Genomic DNA, 18,523 nt, shown 5'->3' with positions numbered 1-18,523 from the left:
AGAATATCATTTAGGGGTGTTTGGATGTAAGTTACTTAAGCCACTTATGCCTCAAGTGGCTTATCTTAGTTTCTACTTAGCAGATAAGTATGTTTGGTAAACAACATAGTTGTGAGGAGCTCTCTTCCAAAAATTGAAAGTTTGAACTGACAGAATCTGTCCAGGACAGAAGGATTCGAAGTCTAGGTGGTGTTGAAGCTGCCTCATTCGTGCTAGTCATCTTGGAGCTATGAGCCAGAGCAACCTAGCCTCCTCGGGACCAACAAGGGGTTTTAGCAACTTATGAAAAGTAGAAAAGCTAAAAAAAATTAACTAAAGTGATTAAGTATTTTTAAATAAAAAAGTTACTTATAACTAATAATAAACTAAACTTATTTCAAACAAGTCACTTATCTATTTCTGTAAGCAGAAAAAGTAACTTATTTTGTGGTATCCAAGTAGGCCCTTAAAAAGCTGTTTTTCGGATGTTTGACAGTTTCTGTCTAATCCCGGCCTGCGAATGGTTAAGTTCCCAGTAGCGATGGCCCAATTTGGGATCAAGGAAATAAGAATATGGATTTGATAAACTCATGAACTTGTCAAGATCATGGATTTGGATTTGGATTTGGATTTGGCATATTTCAAAGTCCAGTATGTAGAATTACACTACAAATTTATGGACTTGAGGAGCATTTGTTGCAAATGTAAAGTAGAAAAATAATTTTTGTACTTTTTATTTTTAAAGAGTCATTCTGGAGACTTGTCAAGTCTTTTTAGTTATTTAGGAATTTGGATTTGTCTCTCCATGGATTTATGGAGGTGTGGATTTAGATATCTAAGAATTGACAAAATTCCTAACAAAAAGCAAACATGGGCGTTTTGAAATGGATTTTGCAATGCTCCAAACCCTTCCCCTCAAACAGCCCCTTATTGATTTTAACAAGAGAAAAAAAGAAATGTGGTGGTTTAAAGGTTGCATGAGTGAGGATCATAATGACAAATCTCATTCTCTTCAATTCTTTGGTTTGGAATTTCTCAGAGATTTTAAGGTTTTGAGGCTTTTCTTGAGATAGGAAAAGTAAGTGAAAATAAAAATTAAAAAATATTTATTATAAGTTAACCACTAATTTAATTTTTTTTAGGTATATATGCATGATAGAGGGATTTTTACAGAAAAACCCCTTAAGAATTTAGATTTTTCAATAGTACCAATCAATTTACTTTAAAGGGAGGAAATGACCAAAAACGGTTGCCTTTTTTGTTCTAGAAAATGGTAGAGTTGAGCAATAAGAGGCCAGCATGTATGATATCTGACCCTTGCAACATGTGCAGACCAACATGACCATAGGATGAACAAAAAATTAAACTGATCCAATCATCAGATAGCCCACACCTTGAAAATGGAATGTAGCCACCCAAAAACCTCCAAATTCGCATGTGGCCTGGTTGGATGATCTGATTTTTGGTCCATCTAATCATCACGATGAGATGCAACTGTAAATGTCACACACACCCCACATGGGCCCCACAATGCTCTACTCCAATTACTTCTTATTAAAAAGTATACAGAGGTGTTTCTGTCATTTCACATCCTAGAATTCCAAGCTTCTTTGGTGAAATTAGAATTATTGAGGAGTTTTGTGGTAAAAATCACTATAATAAAATAATAATAAAAATCACAATAATTTGGCAATTAAATAGGGAAAAAATAAAAATAAAATTGTCTCACCATATCTACACCATAATATCTTTTAATTAATTTAAATATTGCAAGATTTTTAAAATCCCAGTGATATGTGTCACATTAGCAAGATTAAAAGCTACAAACATGATGTTGAGCAAGTCAGCTAGATCCATAACTCAGATGGGTCACACAATATGAAAAATATGGGGATAGGATGCCAACCATAGATTTGCATGTGGGACCACCATGGTTTGTCTTTTAGTCGACCCATTAATAAGGTGTAACAGACTAGGTCGAAGTTAATATATAAAATTCAGATCTGATCCAGAACTCAGGTGGGCCACACTGTGAACTTTTTATATTTTTCCCATTGATGTGGCCCACTGGAATTTCATAAAGAGATGATATTTTATATTTAAAATTCAAATAGAAGTTCTTGGTTGTGATGGACGGAGTGGATTTCCGTATACAGCATGGTGAGCCCCACAAAGCTAGGGTGTTTTACGTGCTGCGTAGAACAGAATAGATGTTTGGTCGTGGGTTCTGATAGAATGTGGTCCTGAATCACACTATTAGCATGTGGAGCCTATTTGAGATGTTAAATGGTACCAATTCAACTGATCCAAGCCGTTCATTAGGTATTCCAGACTGTGGACATGCCATGTACCAAAACTCAGGGTAGTAAACTCATCAAGTGAACCACTCGTGTGCATCAAACCTGGACCTCGGACATTTTTCTTAGCCATCCAATCAGATCAGTATTATATTTTTTGCCCATGGCATGCTCAAAGCCCGCTATCTGATCAATGGCTTGGATCACCAACATGCGCCTGATCAACGGTGGGAAGAGGTCGCCAGACGTGGTCCATGAAAATGAACCGGAATCCTCTGCAGCCGTAACACACCAGAGCTGGTGGAGCCCAACATGCTGTCTGGTCACACCACAGGGAACAATGAAGATGCCAACCACATAGTGTGTATCTTTCATCTAACCCGTTAATCAGTTGTAACTCGACAGGATGAAATGAAGAGAAAAAAATCAAACTAATTGAAATATCATGTGGGCCACACCAATTGAGCTTATAGGTTTCATGAACATTTTTACATCGTTTTCATTGGTGTGATCTGCCAGAGTCTTTACCATCGCTCTGATATCTTGTATGTACGGTTAAAATATTGGTTTTCACCTGATGGACAGAGTAGATTTACGGATATAAGATGGTGGGCCTCAAAGAGCTTGGGTGTTTAAAGCAGCTGCCTAAAACAGGTGGTTGTAGTCGAGTTGGGTCCCATCAAAACCGTTTTTTCAGTGAAATTATTCGATCGTACAGATACGGCGAGGAAAGTGCCTAACAACTGTTTCACACGTGTGCTACCGGTTGGAAATCTTCCACAACACGTGTTTAACCCAGGGGGAAAGCTCTGTGGGGGTCCACCATATGTGATATCCAGTCCATCCATCAGATTAGAAGCATCATTTGTACCGTACACACAGAATATATGCCACCGGCCCGGAATCTTCTATGACACCTGTTTTTTGCACGGTGTAAAACACTCAGGGCCTGTTTGGCCGGGCAGATTGGATGCGATTGGATGGAATTAGAGTGGATTGCACGGATTTCAAGGTAAGGGTAGCTACGTCGGTGGATTGGTGCAAGATTTATTGGATTGCTATATTCTGGGATTGCTATATCCTGGGAATGCTATATCTGAGTCTGTTTGGCACGTCCGGCCAATCCTGGGATTAAACCTTCCGATCCTTTTCAATTCCTCCAACCAAACACGTCCAGGCAATTTTGAAGGGATTAGGGTGGATTGGATGGGATTTAAAGATAATGATGGTGATGTGAGCGGATTGTCTTAATATCCATGGGATTGCTATATCCGGGATCCGGATCCCTTGTCTGTTCCAGTCCCAGGATCTATCTTCCAACCCCTTCCAATCCCTTCCAATCAGCCCGGCCAAACAGGCCCTCAAGCTCTGTGGGGCTACTCTGTTCTATATGTAAAATCCAATCCATTCATTAGGTTAGAAGCATTATTTGGACGGTATATACGGAATGTTAGCCTGATGAAAAAATCAAACGGGCTACACAGATGGAAGTAGATTTCACATTTACAACATGGGTCTTTACTTATGCCAAGACTAACAAGATTTTTAACATGGTTTAACTGCTTATTGTGGTTAAATCCCACTGTGCTTTTGAGTGGATTTCTTACATTGTTACCATTGGTGTGGCCCATTTGGGTTTTTATCCTTCTAATATTTCTGCGTGATAAGGCTTCTCACGTGATGGACGGTGTGGATTTGCATATACGATATAGGGGGGCGCACAGATATTGGCTCTTTTGGAAACGGATTCGCTACTCCCCCTGCCACCAGCCCTGTGGCTGGTGGTCGGTGCTCTGTGGGCCCACCATGACGTATACGTTTCATCCATTCCGTTCATCTATTTTTACAGATCATTTTACGATGTCATACCAAAAATGAGAGGGATATAAATCTCAGGTGGACCACACCACAGGAAAACAATAGCGATTGGATATCCACTATTAAAATCATCCTAAAGCCCAGTGTACTGTTTATTTGACATTCAATCGGTTGATTATGTCATACAGACACAGATGAAGGGAAAAAACAAATATCCGCTTGATCCAAAACTTTCATGGCCCCCAAAAGGTTTTTAATGGTCGAGGCTCATTCAACACTGTTTCCTGTAATGTGGTCCACTTGAGATTAGGATATACCTCATTTCTTTGGAAACAATAAAATGATCTTGAAAAATAGATGGACGGCATGGATGAAACACATGCATCATTTTGGGGCCCACAGATCACCGACCACCAGCCATTGGCTGGTGGCAGGGGGAGTAGCCAATCCGTTTCCGGTTCTTTTACGCGCTCCGTAAGACAAGTGGTTCTATGGCCCGTGCCTGAGAACTTTTTCACACGTGTGGGACTCAGCGTAGCAGCAGACGCAGGAATAACTGAGAGAGAGAGAGAGAGAGAGAGAGAGAGAGAGAGATGGGGGAGCAGAAGCAGGAAGAGGAGGCTGGATTCCAATCCCAATCCCATCCCATTTTCATACCAGCGTCATGGTCGGAAGCTGCAGACTCTATCGCCTACGACTCGTCCTCTTCGCCGCCCCCAATCGCCTTCATCTGCGGCCCTAAAAACAGCGGCAAGACCACTTTCTCCCGCCAACTCCTCAACACCCTCCTCAACAGGTCTCCCTCTCTTTTCATTTCTCTCTATCTATCTATCTATCTATCCATCCATCCATCAATAATTCTGTGTTACCTATCGAAAATAGCTTTCTTTCTTAAAAAAATAAAAAAATTCTTGGAACAGTATTGGATGGTGATATATTGATTCATTGAACGATACGATATAAATGTCTATGTCGTGATGTGGGTTTATAGTATTGGAAGCTATTGATTAGATCTTTTGTATTGTTGGTACATTTCCTAGAATGTATCATTACTGGATTAGTCCCCAATTAATGCCTCCGTGTTATTTAATACATGTATATGTACGTGTATGTATATATCGCGGACTCTGCATATGTACACATATGAATGCATTTTTTTATTCATTTTCCTTGGAACTGCATATTGAATAAGATATGGAAAACAAAAAAAAGAGTTCAATTTTAATTAATTTTGGGCCCCATTTACACGTTCCACAATGATGTTACGATTGAAATTGTAAATATACAGACACATACACACATACTTTGCCCGTAGGGAGTTTTACGCTCTCATTTCTGGTCCCAAGCCTGGGAGGAGTGTTGCATTAGGTTGGCAGCTGGTATCAAACTCTCGCCACTACTCTTATTGTGAATACTGGCAATATGTGGAATGGCATAACAGGATTTGTGCACCCGACCACAATTATTTGGGATAGGGCTTAGATTATATTTAAAGTAATGGTCTCCGGTGAGCATTGTTCGCAAGAGACTTTGGGTGCGAGCAAATGGGGGCTGCCTATGGTGGGTACCACTGTTATGTATGAAAAATCCATTCCAATAATCAGGTGTGTCACCCCATGGTAGGCCTAGGGCTGAAAAATCAGGCTCTATGATTCAGTTGGACCACTCCAAGGGAAACAATTGGTAGAGCGACATCCACCCTTGATATTTTATAGGGATCGCTGAGATGTGCATATGATATCCACATCAACCATCGGTTGTGTCATCACTCATCACATGTTAGGCCCAAGGCCCCAAAATTGGGCTGGTCCGTGATTTAGGTGGGCCATTCAAAGGGAAACAGTTGGGAGAGGGACATCCACTTCATTTTTTATGGGGCTCACAATTATTTGTATGTGAAATCCACTCCAACCATCGGATGAGTCATCATATGTCAGGCCTTGGGCCAAAAAATCAGGTTGGTCTATGGTTCGAATGGGCCACATGAAGGGAAATAGTTTAGAGGGTCGATGCCCCCCCGAGGCCTGCCTGGTTTTTGCTCTCACGTAAGTCCCTTGTGGCACAGCTCGGAGGGGATTAGGACTCCCTCCCTCTCTCTCTATGTATATGTGCGTGTGTGTGTATTGCTTATGTTTCCAAGGCGGTACTTTGGTTTGATGATTCTAACCATGTGATTTATGGCTTACAACGGCTGATGTAACAAATTGACCCCATTCAATGGGTCAGGATCATTAGATCGGTATGATTCTTGCACCATGGCTTACTCAAAATGGTAGTATTGAATGATTTGTACAATCGGTGGTTGGACGTCCCACGTGTAATTCAAAAGGTTTAGGGACATTGCTAACCTTCCCATGAAGGTGGGGACATTAGTAAACCCCTACATATTTCAAGTCCAACTTGTTTGGATGGTAAGTTACCTTCCACATAGTGGATAACTTCCAGCATATCATGTGTGCACGACATCCAACCCATCTGATAAGTTGGCCTACCAGGAGGTGACCTTGTGTAAAAATCAGCCCATCCATTGATCAGGCAAACCACACTTGTCTTTTGTTATCTATCAGCGGCCATAAATTATTTTCTGTGGCCTGCCAAATGAGTAGATGGGGCTGATTGTTGCACGAGGTGGTCCTCTTGGTGGGGCCAACCTATTGGATGGGGTGGATGCTGCACGCACATGATAGGTTAGTAGTTATTCACTGGGTAGACGATAACTTACCATCTGTTGGACATGAGCATCTCTCTCTCTCTCAAATTCAATACATGCATACATATGCACATGTTGGAATGATAGTTGTTTAAACTTCTCATTTCTTTTGGATATTTTTTTTACAATCATTTTTATCCTTAAAAAATTTAAATAATTTTTCATACTTTCTGAGATTTGAATTAATCATCATCATCTAAGCCTTTATCCCAACTAATTGGGGTCAGCTATCCTGTTCTGCCATTCCACTCCAGCGAACATATCCTCAATTAAACATAGGTCATGAAGTCTTTGTTACTACCTCCAACCATTTCCTTTTGAGCCTTTCCCTCAACTTGAACCAACTCACTCCTAACTGGTGCAGTTCTTGGTCTCCGTTGCATGTGACCGAACCAATTAAGTCTACTTACCCTCATCTTATTACCTATTGTGCTACTCTTAAGTTTTCTCGAATGCATTCATTTCTAATTCTGTCCTTCCTCATCTTGCCACTCATCCATCTCAACATGCTCATTTCAGCTATGCTCATCCTATGAACATGTTATTCCTTATATTGCCCACCATTATGTCCATAAAGCATGGCTGGTCTTATCTCTGTCGTATAAATTTTTCCCTTGGGTTTGATTGATATGTGACGATCACATAAAACTCAAAATACACATCTCCACTTCATTCACCCAACTGTAATTCTATGAAAAACATCCTCCTCAATTCTCCACTCTCATGAATTATCAACCCAAGATTTAAAAATGGCCATTTTTGGGGTACTTATTCCTCTTCCCACTCTTGTTGCTACTAAAATTGAATTCCACATACTTTGTTTTAGTCCAACTAATTTTAAAGCATCCATCCATAGTTTTAGCTTTGTGTTTACCCCCTCCCTTGTCTCGTTAATCAAAACTATGTCATTTGTAAACAGCATACACTGCAAGACCTCTTCTTGCAAATTCCTTGTAGCCTGTCCATAACCAGTGCAAAGAGATATGGGCTCAGTGCCAAAGCCCTGGTGTAAGCCTACAATAATTGGAAACTCACTTGTCACTTGCGTAAGGTTAGCAGCTGGGCATTAAACTTCCACACAACTTTTTTCTCCTGAATCCTTACAATCTGGAATTTGAATTAGTAAATGAAAAAAATATATATTTAAGGACAACAACTAGCAATGTATATAATGTTTTGCATCATATTGGCCAAGGATGGTTGGTGTGGCTTCCAGTTCCATCCCACCACAATCAATGTTTGGGCCTCAGTTTTAGGCTTGCAGCTAGGATCTAGCACAGGGTTTACTTTCAGGCCCAATAAGCAAATTGGCCGGTCCAAGATCCATGTGACAACCATTCAATTTTGCCTAGTCTGGACCCAGGTTGCCCTGCATCTGAATGTCTTCTTGGTCTGTGCTTGAAGCCTGATTTTCAGGTCCACAGGCCACAGCACAGAATTTCAGGTCCAACATATATACAGGTTGGGCTCAGGTTGACCTTGATGCAGTCTAAACCCTGCCTTTTGACAACTATATAATATAAATGGAAGTTCTGGTTTCTGACACTGATGAACAACTGAACATTGATGAGGACATGTCAAACTGGCTATAAAGTTCGTTGGCGACATTTTGCCTTTGGCATTGGATCATGAAGGGGCACTAAAGTCACCTTACATATGGCAGGTTAGCTGGTGGATCCAAACACCAAAAACCTTTCAGTCCTTGCCTTGGATTGCCCTGGGTTGAAAATCACATGAAGCATCCTAGCCACACAAATAATAACCTTGGCAAGGATGGAGAAATGAAAATGTTGAGCTGTCAACATCCAATCAGGAAAAATTGGTGACTAGTAGTGTCTATTTTGTATGATTTCAACTATTGTCCATCCATGGATATGACCGACAACGTGCACGGTTTGGATTCATTGCCCTTGTTAGATATTTGCCAGTGAGCCTCTTCCTAACCCACAGCCATCTCATAGATGGCTTTAAGCTCATTTGGCCCTTCTGACAATTTTTCCGGTCATTTTAATGGAGTAGTCTATTATACTTTAGTCTAGGCTTTTGCAACTCAATGCCTTCTGCTTCCTTTTCAGATATAGGAAAGTGGCTTATTTGGATACAGATGTTGGACAGCCAGAGTTCACAACTCCTGGCTGTCTCTCACTACATCTCATTGATGAACAAATTCTAGGTACAACTCTTCCTGTTGTTTGGGCATGAGCTTTCTTTACAAATTTGGTTGAATTCTGCATTGCTTTGAATTTGATTTTTTATTGCATTCTTTGCATCTTTTTATGATCATTCTTTTTTGTGTTTCCGTTTGCAGATTTGACGATTTTGACTCTGAAAACACCCGAGAGGTATGTATTGAAAACTCCTGTGGGTTATGCATTGCTGAATTAAAGCATCTTTTCTTTTTCCTATATTTGTCTCTGAATTTATGGTTGCTACTGGATTTATACTAGCACAAGTGAGGGTTTTTTAATGAAAAGGATACTAAAATGCTGGTCTAGGTCATGCTGGTTTGGCCATATATTTGCTCAAAACATTAAAAATTCTGGTCCAGGTGGGACCATTGTTGGCATGTGAGTGTTGTCAATGTGAGCCTCTCCCATGGCTGGTTCTAGAACCAGGGTAACAGAGGAAGGTTGATGGTCATGGGAAAATTTGCCCGTCTAATATTTCGAAGCTGACCCCAAATTGCTAGGATAAAGAAATATCTTGAATGATAATGTGATGGCTGGAAACTATGAAATATCTTGAAATGGCAAGAGATCACTTCATTTAGGTCAGTTGAAGATAGAAAAAGAGAGAATAGAAACCAAGGAGGCAGAATATTTCTATGGAAACCAGATCTCCTTTCATGTCAGTCCTAATATATGTGTCACAGTGCAGTTATTTTTTATAGTTTTGTTTTCATTGTCAATATACCAATTTAGATGCTATCATTGATAATTTTCTTAGTAAATGTTTTGAACAAATTTCGAACCTGAATCATTGATATACAGATAATACATGCGTACTGCAACATTAAAGCACACTTATGTTCATTATTTCCGTGCATCTGTAGCAAGAAATTGACTCTAATGACTACATATATTCATGCATCATGAAGCATATGTTTGAGTGAAGCATCAAAACATCAAGAAGCATGAATGCTAGTGTTAGATTAAATGGTAGAGTGAAGGGTGGAAGGAAAAAGGAGAATAGAGAAAGGTGAGGGAGAGGAAAGTATGTAGAGAGATTAGTCTTCTCTATCTCATCAGGCATCTTATTAATATAACCCTAATAAAAAGGGTTTGAACCCATACCTCAATGGTGGATAGGGGGTGTTTCAACATTATTGAGGTCTCAGGATCAAGCCCGACTTTCCCAACAAAAATTAGGGTTTGAGCCCATACCTGAATAGTAGACAGGGGTGTTTCAACATTGAGGTCTCAGGATTGAGTCTGACTTTCCCAATAAAACAAACATTAAATTTATTTATTTTTTTTTAAAAAAAACATGATGTTTCATAGGAGCACCTAAAGCTGTACAATACACCAACAATACCAAAACCATACCCCACGCATAAGCTCACACACATACAAAATCTCGCACATGCCCGTCAATATCAATTAACTGATCATTGGATTGAAAGAATGCAGTGCAGTCGTATAAAGATTACTGCAAGATGATCAACAAGCCTTGGAGAATTACCTTCACCATGACCTCTATGTGGCAGGTAATAATATAGAAGTGATGCGCAATATCTATTAGTCTCACTCTAGTAATGTTTCATGGACATTCATTATGCAGTTAATCTTATAGTTATTATTAAGTTACTTTTATGATGTAATCATTAATGTTCTTTATTGTTTTCATTATTTTAATCGATCCTACTATTTAAATTTGAGATACTATGCTACATTTGTCGAGGACATTTAGGTAGAGACAAAGTGCCTACGCCTGACGGATTTCCTCTTGCTTTTTATCAAGTTTTCTAGAATGTGGTGAAAGGCAATGTGCTAGCTTTTATAAAGGTGTTTTTTGAAGAAGATCGCGTAGCTTCAGAAATGAGCTTCTTTCATTGCATTAATCCCCAAGATTGAAGGCATGGAGGAGTTGAAGGATTTCAGGCCTATCAGTCTTATAGGGTGTCTGTATGCAATCTTGGCTTTGAGACTTAGAGCTATATTGGGAAAGGTAATCTCTCCTAATCAAGGGGCTTTCGTGGGAGGATGACAAATATTAGATATGGCTCTTATAGCTCACAAATGCATTGATTCTTGATTCCAGGAAAAGAAATCAGGAGTGGTCTGTAAGCTGGATATTGAGAAGGCATATGACCACATGGTATGGGAGTTCTTAGACTACACATTGGGAAGGTTGTTGTGCAGGGAAAAATGGAGGAAATGGATTTAGATTTGTGTTAGATCACCTTCATTCTCAGTGTTGGTGAACGGATCCTCGAAAGGGTTCTTTAAACCAACTAGGGGCCTAAGACAAGGGGATCCGCTTTCTCCATATCTCTTCCTGGTCATCGGAGAAGCCTTTAGCTGTATGTTAGCGAAGGGACAAGAGATGGGGCTCTTTAGAGGCTTCAAGGTGGATCAAATGGGGACAGTATAACTCATCTTCAGTTTGCCTACGACACATTCATCTTTTGTGAAGCAAATCCAGATATGATTGATGGCTTGCGGAAAGTGGTTATATGTTTTGAGGCAGTATCCAGGCTGAAAATTAATGCGGAAAAAGGCGAAATGTTGGGTATTCATTTGTCTAAAGAAGTTCCGAGTTTGGCCTCCATCTTTGGATGCAAAGATATCTCCTTCCTTTCTCATTACTTGGGGCTTCCTTTATGCATAGGTAGGACTAAGCACCTTTGAGACAAGGTGATTGAGAGACTAGAAAGAAAGTTATCCAAGTGGAAATGTCGCTACCTATCGTTAGTTGGTCGTCTTATTCTCATCAAGTCTACTTTTTCCAACATGCTGGTTTATTTCATGTCTCCTTTTAGATGTCCTCAGGCAGTTTTTGCCTGGTTAGATAAGCTGCGAAGAAATTTTCTGTGGCAAGGATCTAAGGATGCTAACAAATTCCATGGAGGGGGTGGGCTTGTGGGTCTTGAGTGGGATGATTATTTGCCCTTCTTGACAAATGGTTATGGCGATTCGGGATCGAAGAAGGAAGCTTTTGACGAGAGAATATTGCTAGGAAGTATTGGCTTCAGGAGGGGGGTTGGGAGACGAGACACTCGTCCCTTTATAGAGCTTCTCATATATGGAATATCCTCTCAGCAATTCAAGCATATTTTTGGCAAGGCATTTCATTTTGTGTGGGAGATTGCTCGAGGGTTTGTTTTTGGAAAGACATTTGGTGTGGTGACACTCTGCTGCAAGTTGAGTTCCTGAATCTGGCAAATCTAGCCCCTTCTCAAAACCTTAAAATGGTTGATTGCTTATCCTTTAGCGGGTCTTCCATCGTTTGGTCTCCTTTATGTAGGAGAGCTCTGTCAGATAGCAAGGTGGAGGGGCTACTTGCTCTCTTATAGATCGTTTGCAACATGTTTAGCCATTCAGGGAGTCTAATTCCATGATAGCGAGGGTGCAAAGCTCGGGAAAGTTTTCGGTCATCTTTCTACAAGTTGATCACTCAAGAGGAGACAAGTCATGGGGAGTATGCATACCATTTTTTGGTCCTATGGTGCGCCACCCAAAGTAGTTGCCTTGGTTGGTGGCGAGAAAGAGGGTTTTACAATAGATAATCTTCATAAAACATCCTTGACTATCCCAAAAATGTGTTGTATGTGTAACCAAGACGTCAAGACAATTGATCACTAGTTCATTTTTTGCTCTTTTGCTTCCAAGATTTGGGATACCTTCATAGCAGATTTTGGGGAGTTGTGGGTTATACTAGATTCAATCTGAAATCTCTTATGAGCATGGCATGGAGTTAATGGAGGGAAGAAAGACCATCTCAATTTGCGTTTGGCTTTATCGGCTATTTGGTGGGCGATTTGGGATGAACGAAACAGTCGCTGATTTCATAATTCCTCTCGTTTTGTCGAGGTTGTTACGGAAAGGGTCAAGGTGTTGGTTTCCGATTGGAAACATGTTCTTTGTCGCCCTGAGTTGGTTGTTGGTAGGGCTGTACACGAACCGAGTTAGCTCGGTTAGCTCGCTCGACTCGACTCAACTCGAAAAAGCTTGATTCGACTTGGTTCGAAACTGAGTTTGAGCCGAGTCGAGCTGATTTTTTGAGCTCGAAAAAATTTCGAACCGAGTTCGAGCTTGCCCGAGCTCGACTCGACTCGGATCGAACCCCATCTCGAATCGAACTCGGATCGAACCAGTTCGGTGACTCAATTACTTTGATATTGATGTTGCTCACCAAGTGTTTGATGAAATGACTCAACGAAGTGTTGGCTGGTGGCAAGGAAGGTATGTATATGAAACAAATACCCTTTTTTCTTGATTTTGATGTTGCCTACAAGGTGTTTGATGAAATACCTGTAAACGGCTGTTGTTGCTTTACGTACAGTAAGAAATTGAAAGTGCACTACATGTGTTTGTGAAAATGTCGCACAGGCTCTTTCTTTAGCTCGAACTGGCCCGAGCTGTTGAGCGAACCGAGCCGAGTTGGCCAATCAGGCTCGAGGACCGAGCCGAGCCGAGTTCGAGTTGGGGTCAGCTAGTGTCCTAGCCGAGTTGAGTTGTGCCAAGCTCGACTCGTGTACACCTCTAGTTGTTGGTGTTTGTTGGGCCTTCATATTTTTTTCTACTTCTTGTAGGCTTCTAATAAAATTCTCATCACTCTTTAAAAAACATTTGTCGATAATGAAGAGGGTCATATCAGACTGAAAAATGTGATAAAGAGATTAGAGTTTGGCGTACATTTGTAGATAAGGGTGTTAAACGAATTGAGTACAAGTCTTTAGTTATTGGTCATTACTTATACATTGCATACAAATTTTGTTATTTCATTACTTAAAACAATATAAATGTTTTGGCGTATTGTCTACAGGTGGACATTTATGAACGTCACATGGGTGGCTTCTTCGATCCCCTTGCACAAAGGGCAATCTTTCAGAGACCTCCCAAGTAAGAAACTGATGTTTTATTACTACTATGTAATCGTAGAAATTATTTTATCAGTGATATAGAGTGGTGCATTTGATAGTATTACTATTACGTGCATAATATGAGTTTTTTTTTTTTTTCTAACACTTATGAAGAGGACTCATATCCACCTTGGTTGGAATAAGGGAGAAACAGGCAAGGTATTCAAAATCGGTTACCTAACGACTGTTACGTAACGGTAATGGTCATAACCGTTATGGGGTCAAAACGACTGTAACGGCTGTTATAGAAAACCAGATCGTGATGGCCCCGTAATAGTCCTGTAACAATTTTTTCGAAAAACAAAAAAGGGCCATAATGGCCGATACGGGGGCAGTAACGGCCGTTATGGCCCGTATCATAACGGTAACGGTGGTGGCCGTTACGGCTACTGTTACCGTTTTGGAACACCTTGGAAACAAGTAGAAGAGGATAGTGAGTCGAGGTGCATGACCCAACGTTACGTGCAGGCTAACTAGAGAATCATGTTGTTGTCCTGGAGGATAGGGTTACAGAAGATTTGACCCATGGAAAGAGTATCAACGAAACCGAGATGGATGATGATCACGATTCACAATGATGATGACGACGATGCACCTAATTGTCTTGTTTCCGGTGTTGTTTAGGGTACGACCTTCTTCAGAGTTCGAGTTCGACGAGCATTGATAGAGTAAATGATGTTAGACTTATGAGTGTACTGGTTCACGATATGACAAGCCAGGGGAGGAGCATCATGGGGGAGGTGAACATCAACGGTACTGGAGGAGATGGGGTATTAGTAGGATATCAGATAGCTTATGGACATATATATGACCATTGACAATATAGGGAGCCTTTTAAGGCGCTTTCTTGTTGGACTAGTCCTGGATACGATCCACATGAAGCAAGTCAATATGAGATATATAGATATCTAGATCCAGAGCCACATCATTTGTTGTCGTAGTCTTACTCTTAGCAGTACGAGCAGTACCAATATGATTACAACTATGGCTATGACTATAGGTATACATCTAGCACTGGTGGCTATTCTTATTTGGGTTCGACACAACAGATGTCTGGTGGAGGTGATGATCATGATCAGTCATTCTCAAGTTTCATTCACATAGTCATGCCCTTGGGTTACTTTGAATATGTAGCACCCATTCTACAATCATGGCTTGATGATGATGACTTGGAGCAGCCACAAGCAGCATAATTTTCTTTCTGGTGCTGGTGATATTGGCGAGTAATATTTTTATATTTATGTTTATGCTTTAGGCTTTAACAACACTATTTCATTTATGACTTGTGAGTTCACTTTATACTATTAACATCTTATAGACCTATATTAAATACTATGGTTGTTTATGGTAGAATGGTTATATAAATATAAATATATAGTTGTCATCATTAGATTCATGCTCATATGATATTTTTGTATTAAATCATTAATATTAGATATTTAGAGAATTAAATATAGGAATTTTGCAGTCAATCTAAGCTTTCCAAGTTGATAAAATCATCGGGCAGTCTGAGACAACAATCTTACTAAAGAATGGCCCATTACACCATAATAAACATGTTCAAAACCAGAAAAGAATACATATTTTGGATCCTTTCATTTTTCCCTATTTTTTGGAAAAAGAATTTCACAAAAAATTGACCATTATGGGGTCGCAACAGTTTTTATGGTGGCCGTTACGGCCACTGTTACCATTATTGAATACCTTGGTTAGAGGCATTATTGATGATAGCTTGATTGTCTCAATGGAAAGGAACATGAATGTTGATGTCAAAACTCATTTCTTGAAGAAGGGAGCGAGGTTAGATAATTTCACATGTTGCATGAATCAAACAATATTCCGCCTTAGTAGATGAGTGGGCCACAATAATTGGCTTCCTAACTTTTCCACATGATAGATGGTCGTACACAAATGTAATATAATTGCCTGCAGATTTCCATCATTAGAGGACCCTGCCCAATTTGCATCATAGTACTTACTCGAATTAAGGTGGCCATGATTGGATTAAAGTAATCCCTTTGCTCGAAGCAACCTTCAAATGACAAAGAATATGATAGTTAATGTCAAGATAATGAGAACATGGGAGATTGCATGAATTGACTAGTAACACTCAAATAATGAATAAAGGAAGGCGATAAAAACACTCGCTATTTTCATGCTATTGCGAGTGCTCGGGCAAGTGTTAATAAGATAAACTGTCTTTCGATAAACGGGGAGCGCACAAAAGACAACATATGATTTCTGATGAGGCCGTCTCTTTTGTCTCCAATCTTCTCAAGTTAGATACCCATCACAGGCCTACCCTCAATTTTCTGCCTATGGATCGGATTTCTGAGTTGGACACTGCCTCCCTAGAAGCTGGCTTCTCCCCTGACGAGGTCAAACTCGCTATTCAGTTGCCGGCAGGGGACAAAGCCCTGGGCCCAGATGGATTTCCTATCTTAGTTTTCCAGCATTTCTGGGAGCTGTTGCAGGGGGACATCCTTGATTTCGTGAATGAATTCTACGAAAGGGGCCAATTGTCAGATACGCTTGGGCCAACTTTCATAGTCCTCATCTCGAAGGTGCAGGGGGCAGACTCTCTCCATAATTTTAGGCCTATCAGTCTTCTCAGGAGTCCATACAAAATTCTCGCAAAAATCCTCGCCAACCGCCTTCAAAGAGTTATGGACAAGATCATCTCCCACCACCAAAGTGCCTTCATCCAGGCTAGACAAATCATCGATAGTGCCCTCATGGCTGCCGAATGTCTGCACTCCAGCCATATATCCGGGTCAAGAGGAATCTTATGCAAACTCGATCTTGAGAAGGCCTACGATCATGTTGATTGGAATTTCCTCCTATACTTGTTAAAACAGATGGGTTTCGGTGACAGATGGTTAAACTGGATTAAGGCTTGTGTCAGATCAGCTATGTCTTCGGTCCTCATCAACGGATCCCCAAAAGGCTACTTCAAAAGTTCTAGAGGCCTTCGTCAGGGAGATCCGCTATCTCCGTTCCTTTTTCTTATTGTGGTCGAGGCTCTATCGCGTATGCTAAGAAACGGCCAGGCGGAAGGTATTATTGGAGGTTTTCAGATAAAAGATATGGAACATCCCATCTTTCAGTATGCCGACGATACGCTCCTGTTTTGCAAAGTCGACTGGGATAAAGTGGGCAATCTTCGCATAGTTATCCGCTATTTTGAGGCAATTTCAGGTTTGAAAGTTAATCTTAGCAAGTCGAAGTTGATAGGTGTTAATATTAGCGACTCCGACACTCGCCGTTTTGCTGATTTTTTTGGTTGTACCCCTGACAGTCTCCCTACAAATTTTGTCGGCCTCCCCCTTTGTATTGGCAAGCCCCCGATGGTATTTTGGGACAAAATCATTGATCGCTTTCAGCACTACCTCATGAGGTGGAAATGTAGATATCTCTCGCTAGGGGGCCGGCTCACATTGATAAAAGCGGCGCTCTCAAATCTCCCCTTGTATTTCATGTCCCTTTTTAAATGCCCCACAAAGATTTTACGTACCCTAGAGAAGCTCAGACGGGACTTTTTGTGGCACGGATGTGAGGATCGAAAAAAATTTCATTTGGTTGCTTGGTCTAATGTTCGCAAACACTATCAAGATGGAGGAGCTGGAATCAGAAATCTCAAAGCTATGAATCGTGCCCTCCTAGGAAAATGGTGGTGGAGACTTGGAGCAGAAGAAGGTACCCTATGGAATAGGTTGATCAAGTGTAAATACGGGAAATCGGCTCAAGGTTGGTGGACAAAGGGGGTGTCTAAGAGTAGTGTTTCTGCTGTTTGGAGAGGAATCATATCTTATCATAGAGAGGTTCAAACTCAATGCGTTTCTCCATGAGGGAAGGGGACAAAATTCGGTTTTGGGATGACATTTGGGTGGGCTTCCAGGCGCTAAAAGAGGAATTTCCAGAATTTTACAGGTTAGCCCCAAATCCCTCTATAACAGTGGCAGATTGTTATTCTATTCAAGGAAACGCCATGGTCTGGGTTCCCCCTGTAGAAGAAATCTCCATGATTGGGAAGTAGAGTCTTATGCGAAGCTTCATCAGCGGATAGGAAACTGCCATCCTCATCCGGATCAGCTTGATAAGCTTGTGTGCCCCCTTCACAGTAAGGGCATGTTCTCGGTTAAATCTTTATACCGTTTTCTGGATCAGAAGACTTGAATCTTCAAAAGTGACGCTTACTGCGAAGATCTGGAAATACAAGGTCCCTCCAAAAATCGTTGTCTTTGGATGGTTGGTTGGAAAGAGAAAAGTGCTCAATATTGATAATCTGAGGAAAAGAGAGATGATTCTATCGAACGTTTGCATTTACTGCCTATCAAACGAAGAAACGACGGACCATCTGTTCGTTCATTGTCCTTATTTCAATTCAGTTTGGTCAACTATACTCTCAAACTTCAACATTTCCTGGTCTTTTCCTAAATCTACTAATTCTGTCTTCGCGGCATGGCATGGAGCCCCCCTGGATAAGAACAGAGCTACGGTGTGGCGAATCTCTCTCCTGGCTGCTTGGTGGGCCATCTGGGAAGAAAGAAACTGGCGCTGCTTCAGAGACGAGTCCCATTCCGTCATCCATGTCATAAACAAAATTTAACATTTCCTCTCTGAATGGGCTTGTCA

General features: G+C 40.7%; 1 protein-coding gene across 1 annotated transcript in view; it reads left to right on the top strand.

Annotated features, from left to right (window-relative positions):
- Window positions 1–4,578: 4,578 nt before the first annotated feature.
- Window positions 4,579–18,523, top strand: part of LOC131249312 (polynucleotide 5'-hydroxyl-kinase NOL9) — a 37,173-nt gene continuing 23,228 nt past the window's right edge. The window contains exons 1-3 of the mRNA XM_058249987.1: window positions 4,579–4,890; window positions 8,880–8,977; window positions 9,113–9,146. Coding sequence (XP_058105970.1) covers window positions 4,688–4,890; window positions 8,880–8,977; window positions 9,113–9,146 — 335 coding nt within the window. The 5' untranslated portion in view covers window positions 4,579–4,687. The remainder of the gene's footprint in view (window positions 4,891–8,879; window positions 8,978–9,112; window positions 9,147–18,523) is intronic.

Source organism: Magnolia sinica, chromosome 6 (assembly GCF_029962835.1).
Source record: "Magnolia sinica isolate HGM2019 chromosome 6, MsV1, whole genome shotgun sequence".
NCBI classification, from domain to species: domain Eukaryota; kingdom Viridiplantae; phylum Streptophyta; class Magnoliopsida; order Magnoliales; family Magnoliaceae; genus Magnolia; species Magnolia sinica.
This window is presented reverse-complemented; position numbering and strand designations above follow the sequence as displayed.